General features: G+C 36.3%; 1 protein-coding gene across 1 annotated transcript; it reads left to right on the forward strand.

Annotated features, from left to right (window-relative positions):
• Positions 1 to 523: 523 nt before the first annotated feature.
• LOC145285035 (uncharacterized) lies at positions 524 to 1,387 on the forward strand. Its single transcript, XM_080134110.1, has one exon. The coding sequence runs from the start codon at positions 524 to 526 to the stop codon at positions 1,385 to 1,387; it is 864 nt and encodes a 287-aa protein (XP_079990236.1).
• Positions 1,388 to 7,231: the final 5,844 nt, after the last annotated feature.

A 7,231-nucleotide genomic window follows, 5' to 3' on the forward strand; every position in this document is an offset into this window, starting at 1 on the left:
TTGGACTTTTTGTTGGACCCTGGAGGAAATAGCATGCCTAAACTGGTGAAGAATTTTAATCTTTTTTTTGGACCACAAGGGCATTATACGATCGATGGGAAGAATAGGAAAATCGGAATATCACTCATATGAGGTCCAAAATCCTATTTTATTGGGAAAAGAGCATTATCTAACAAGATTGATTATTCAAGAATACCACCAAAGAAGCCAACACTTAAGCTTGGCCACAACATTGAATGGAATACGATTAGCAGGTTACTGGATACCACAAGCCAGACAGGCTGTTAAAAATGTGGTTAATACTTGTGTGAAATGTAAACGCTATAATGCCGTTTCCTTTTCAATACCAAATTCGACCAACTTACCAGCCCCTCGGGTGAATTTTGTCAGGCCCTATCTACATACCTGTGTGGATTTTACCAGCCATATCTATGTTAAAGGACAAGAAAAGAATTGTAAAATGTACATTCTTCTATTTACATGTATGAGTATTAGGGCTGTACATTTGGAGCTGGTTCCGGATATGACTGTGAAATCATTTATTCAAGCATTCATTAGGTTCACGAACGTGAATGGAATCTCTACACACCTTTATTCGGATAATGCTCGCACATTTAACGCTGCTGCCAGAATCATTAACCGGGGCATGATAGCGGACGAATTCAAGGAAAGATTTAACCCATATGACTTAAAACATTGCAGAATTCCACTGTTTTCACCTTGGTACGGTGGTAGTTGGGTGAGGTTTATCAAGACCATAAAATCTTGCTTATATAAAGCAATAGGAAGAGGTAAAGTAGAATATTTTGGTCTACTAACAATTTTGTCTGATGTGCAAAGGGCAGTAAATAGCCGCCCCCTGACATATAGGAACTCTGAGGATGCTGATATGAATGTCTTAACTTCTAACTCTCTCATGAATGCGAATGTTGGTCAGGGAATAATAATGTGGTTCGAAAACCAGGACCTGGAAACGATTGATCCTATTAGTCGAAGTGACTTGATTCAAACCGTGCGTTCCCCGGAAGAAAGCCTGACTAAATTTAGGAAAGTTTGGAATGAGGACTATTTGTTGAGTCTCAGAGAAAGAGCAATGAGCTTGGCTGATTGTTCTTTTGAAGATAAAGTAAAACCAGGAGATATAGTGCTCATAAAAAGTGAAGTTCTACAGCTAATCCAAGGAAGTGATGAATTGATGCGCATAGTGAAGGTGAGGAAAGGGAATGGAGCTATAGACACATACTCTATCAAGCATCTCTTTCATCTGGAAATCTCTCAACAGCTTGGAGAATCTGACCCGATATGCATGGAACCATCGAGCTCACAGGATATAAGCCAGGACCCTCAACGGAGAGAGAGAGAGTACTATAATTTGGATCTGTCCTAGCTGTAACAGACCTGAGGATACCAGACCTATGATAGCCTGCGATAGATGCAATGACTGGTTTCACTTCAGCTGTGTGGGTCTAACTGAAGCACCACCAGAAGATGAACAATAGTTCTGTCCGACTTGCAACCCTCAAGAAGTTGTAACTGGTAGAACCAGTTTATCAGGAGTCTAAACAAACTGTTTTATTCTCTTAAAGATTTTTTTCTTTTGTGGGGAATGTGTGAGAATTTTGATTTGGTTAACTTGCCGAGGGTAGGTCGGTGGGGAAGAAAGGAGTCTGGTAGCTGTGACCAACACAAAGAACCTTAATCAAAGAATCTGAGTGCCTATTCCTTACAAGTTAAATAGACATTCCAGTCACGCGTGAATCTCGTTGACTGAGAGTTGGAGTAGATAAAAGGGGGTGGCCGCTCTACTGTTGTTGTAGTAGTTGTTGCTGTCTTTTAGACAAATTACACTTCGACCATCGTTACCCATTTGTTACTTTTACAAGGAAAAACTGCTTGTAAGCAACGTCGACATTTCGTTGCAAGACTTAAACCGTCTTTTCTTCCCCCCCCCCCTCTACTCTTCGGTATGCTAATTCCGACACATTTGCATAGAGAGTCCAGAAACATTGCGACGATTTTAAATTAGTTGAATTGAGTGCTGACAATTGCACATGCCTGCTATTCATACAAGTATTGCTATTGGCAAAAGACTCAAATTCGACGCAGAATTTTAACTACATTAGAAAATGAACCAAACCTAACATAAAAAAAAAAGTTGGTGGAAGACTACCAACGAACGTTAAAAAGGATTCAAATGACATTGAAGAATCCAGCATCGCGTACATAAGAATACATAACATGTCAGCCCCTTTAAGAAACTTGTTTCTTATAGTTGAGCACTTTCAGTTGAATTAAGTCGGTCAATTTAGCTCTTATGCGCAGATCATCGTATAATGATTAGATCACTATGACTGACGTTAAAAACATTTTAAAATAAAATGTTTAAATTTAATGTTATTTCTCGCGTTTATTGGTAGCCGATTGGATACGGTCTTTATTAATCGAGCCAGAGATGGTTCGTGATACCGGGTTCGAATTTGTCGACTGGTATTAATCGTGATACCCTGCACTGAAGATTCCCGAAAGAATGAAACACGAGAGTCTGTAGATATTTAATTATCATAGTAAATTACTTTAAAATAATGCCCTATACCTTAACGTAGCTTGATTGTATTAGGGTTTGAACCTCGAGCCATAGGTTCTATGGTCGAGTGCATATACTGTTACTTCACGTTGCTATTTTTTAACGTTTTTAAATTTATGTCAAATTTTTTTGTTGTTGATTTTTTAGCGATAATTAAATATTCAGTATTAGCTTCTCCTACCTAGTTAATCAAGTAATTAGTTCTCCATGAATTACACACACACACACACACACACACACATATATATATATATATATATATATATATATATATATATATATATATATATATATATATATATGCAGAGCAGGAGAAGATAGAAAATAATCGTAAACTAAGAGACGGATACGAAACGGGATTAGCAGATTTAATGTGTCAGCCTATTGTTCGATTATTACACGTTGAAAATAGAACTTCAAGTTAGTGTATACTCGTGTATGTGTATGTGTATATGTGCATATGTATATATAAAGTTTGTGTGTATAAATATGTGTGTTGCTATTTATTCGCATATTCCTCGTCACGAACGGCAAACACTGATCCTTGTTGATCCACCATCACTGCCGTCTCTTGTTAGAATATGGTGTTTATTTATGGGCAAATATTTGCAAAGAGAGAAACCGTGGTCTATCCGGGCGCCATTTCGCATTTACAAATACATTCGTATGCGATGATTTGTTGACGAAAAAAAAACATGATACCATCGCCCGCTTTGTCTTCACTTCAGTTTTCATCCAAATCAGAATTCATTAACTTATTTCAATACAAAAACAAGCCTTTTTCTTAATAGGGATTGGTCTTCATTATGGTCGTTTGTCTCTAAGGCGGCATATCAACCGTTTTTATGGGTTTTTTTTTATAATAAAGAAACGAAGAATATATGTAAACGCTTAATGCTCGGGTATATTACTAGCAAAGACGCGGTGTTTTCTTGATTTTACAATTTAATAATTAGTGAGCATGTTCGCATGGTTGATGTCATAATTAGGTTTCCGTACTAAATGCTCTTCATTAATTGCATAGACCGACCGGGTTTTCGTTTCGTAACAAATATGGCCGTCTGCGTTTTGTAGCAGGAGCGTTGTTGAGACGTATAAAAAGTTCTAATAGTTATGACGTAGGGCTTCAGTTATCGAGGTCATTAGTGTAGAACTGTTCTCCCCAATAGTAGTAGTAGTAGTAGTAGTAGTAGTAGTAGTAGTAGTAGCAATTGCGACTGTAGTAGGGCATTTCATCATTGATCTTCTATCTTGATGTGCAATGTTATCCAAAGTAGACAAAATATAAGAGAGAACTTCAACTCGCTTTTCTTTATTGAAACAATGACATTTATTTCCTCATTCTCTCGCCACGCGTGACTTCTCGTTATGACTGTGACGTCTCTCGCGTGATTGTGTTCTCTAACGTGCTCTCTTCTTTTTATAATCTTTTTTCTTCACAATGAGGCCATTTCACATTTCGTATGCATTTGCATATGCGCGTCCGTGCTCTGTTAAAGATGTAACGGCTTCTAATCGAAACAATAACACAACCTTCTTTTCCACTGTTAATCCCTCGTAAGGAGAAGTTCTCCGAAACACGTTTTATCGTAAAGCAAAGAGAAGAGAACGAGTCTATCTTCCCAACTATTCATCTTTTTTGCTCGTGACCTTTGATTTATTTTCTTCGTCTATTTTTTTAACAATCATTTTTTCGTTTTGCCCGTCCTGTTTCTATTGTTATATAGATTGCAGAACTTTTCAGTCTATTCCACTACTTTACTTCCTCTATTCTTGTGTTATTTGCGATTCTCGTTTATTTGTACGATAGAATTTTGCTGGTACATTCTTTTGGTGTTTTTTTTTTCCTGTATTTAGTCTTATAATGACCAACGACAACAGAGATAAACAAATACAAAATATCAGATCAAATACTACAACATTATATAAAAGGAGTCGATACTCCACTTCCTATTTTATTAAAGTTTTATATAACAATTCGGGATGCAGATCTGACATAAATAGGATACCAATAATACAAGAAGGGTGGTTACGCCTTCTCCTCTCTTTGCGATAATCATCTTTCGCTCTTTTTCCTTACATCGTCGCTTCATTCTTAGTCTTTGGAGTTGCCTATTTAAAAAAAGCGTAACACTAGAAATGATTGTGGATAGTCAGTGGATCAGTGAGTTTTCTTTTTTCTATCGATCACCGCTGTTCTGGTTGGGGCGGGTCGAGATTGAACGTCTCAAAACTGGTATTAATCGGCTCTTTCTCTAACAATAATATGCCTCATCTGAGAGAGTTTTTTAATTGGTTTTAGTGGCGTATATGAGTTTTGTGCCTTGCATGATATGTCCAATAACGTCAATCCATTAAAATTTGATTGAACGCCTGCATTTCCGTAGTAATATCATTCTTTTGTTTCTGAATAACATGTTAATTCCATCGCGAAAGTTCAGTTAATTTGGTATTTTTACATTCATACAAAGAAACCGAAATGTTAAAAGTTGGTATAGTCGAACATCTTCGTATTTTTTGAATCCTAGTTGTAGCTCGAGGTGGTTTTTGTTTTTTCCATTAACGCTTCAACATCGTTCGTTTGCGTTTAAACCTCCTTTTAATGCAAATGTGATGTTTTTACTTTCTGCTCGCTTTTAATTGTATTATTTATCGACGTATTTTCGAATTATATGCGTTATTCTTTTTTTATGTCTTCCTTGATTTTTTTATGCAACTCATTTGATAATCTTTTTCCCAAACAGCTTGATTTTTAAAGGATTTCCTATGGTACATTTTCGATTTTTTAGACTTTCAACTTACAAATTTTCTGGTCAAAAATGTTTACTGATAAATTACAAAGTTTATTACTGCTTACCAATTCAAACCAAATAGATGTTCAAATTTTCTTTAGTACGTACGCCTTCATTTCAATAATCCTGTTTCAATTTACTTCCAAGTATTCTCTATCATATAAACCTCACCTCTCTGTTTAAATGTATGTATGTATTTTTTTATGTCTGCCTAAAACTTTCGACAGAGGCGGTGGATTTTCATGGATTGTGAAGCTCGACCCCTCAGACGACAAATAGAGGAAAATTGGCTAAAAACAGGATTTCTTCACCCTTAACTGGGCATTTTCTACAGTCGCGTTTTTTTAAGGTTCTTCCCTCTTTTCAATTGTCTAGCTTTAATTTAAACTAATGTTACTTTCGGTTTGGCGATAGGGCGCAGTAGCAAAGACGTCAGGGGTTTTTTACGTTCTTTTCCTCCTTTGCGATACGGATTCGAGCCTGCCTGCCTACTACCACTTTTTTTTTTTGCTCAAGACACACCTCCAAACACCAGGGCAACGCCGGGCACTTAGGCTAGTTAGCCAATAAAAAATTAATTTTATTGCCAGTTACCGCGTGGATTGACTTTAGTGCTTTTTGCGATAGTTTCTTTAGAATGAGATTGGGTTCAATTTTAAATTTCACTGGTAGTTTTCGACACAGCTAAAAAAAAAAATTGCCGACACTGAGTATTGAGCGAAAATTAAACATTTAAAATCCGATATTTATGCTAGTCTAAAGTCGTTATACAACCGACGCGAACGCTACATAATATTTGTCGTCGCGTTTAACCAAATTAAAACATTCCCACTTTTTGTGGAATAGTGACATATTGCGAATGAAAAGTTAGTAACTTCAGTTTCTGCGTACTCTTAATCTATGGCCTTTTAAGATATGATTTAGTCTACGAATTTGCTCTGTTAAGCATTTCTTATCTTTCCTAAAAGCAAACGAACTTTTTCGAATCGGATCAGTTTTCGCAATCAACGTTGAAAAAGTCTTCATATCGTCTAAAGAAAGCCTGACCGTTTGGTCTTGTACAAGAACATAGGTAAAGGTGTCCATGGTGTTCCATATCGTTTTTGATATTTTAATAGACGTTCTTCCAGTTTCTCTTGTTGGCTCAACCGTTCTTGCAACATCAGTTCGCTTGTATTTCTTGTTGTCTCTCTTTCGTTTTCTGTGTTTTTCTTTAGCTTATTGTTGCTGTTAGAACACCGGAAAGATAATGTCTTTGAAGTTGTCCATATTGTAGACTATTCCCCTCAAGAGTGAAATTTACTTGCTCGAGAAAATAACCCACTGCAATGTTACTAATTACAGTTTAATGCTGTTGAACATTTATGATTTTGTTTTCGAAAGGCAAAATAATTTATTCTCTTTAGTTTTAAAGGGAAATATATTTAAGTTTTGAGACATTTTTTCAGTTTCCGACAAAACGGGTTTTGTATTATTTTGTTACTTTTGCACCATTACTTAAAAGCCTTCTATTAATAATTTTGCAGTCACGGTTGAAAGATTGCCTTTATTAGTTGAGAATGCGGCCAAATTGGTCGATAGAGCTGGAGTGTAATTACTAGTATAAAATCGATATTTTATTTTATTGTTCGAAACCGACTTTTTTGTCGATGGGCATTTTCTGAATTTGAGTTCTTCATCGTAAAGTTGTTGCATTGTAGGCCTCAACTTTATGAATTCGAACAGTCGCCAAGTTGTGACAATTCTACTTCATGAATTCGAGTTCGCGCTAAGTTATGACTATTCTCTTTGCGAATTCGAGTTCATCACCAAGTTGAACACATCCCATGTCGAGTCGATCTATTTATACTGTTCG

The sequence above is a fragment of the Euprymna scolopes genome, chromosome 9, assembly GCF_053919585.1.
Source record: "Euprymna scolopes isolate OS-2025 chromosome 9, ASM5391958v1, whole genome shotgun sequence".
NCBI lineage: Eukaryota > Metazoa > Mollusca > Cephalopoda > Sepiida > Sepiolidae > Euprymna > Euprymna scolopes.

What these genes read in the sequence shown, in the direction of transcription:
- LOC145285035 (XM_080134110.1), top strand. Translation starts at nt 524, where the DNA reads ATGACTGTGAAATCATTTATTCAAGCATTCATTAGGTTCACGAACGTG.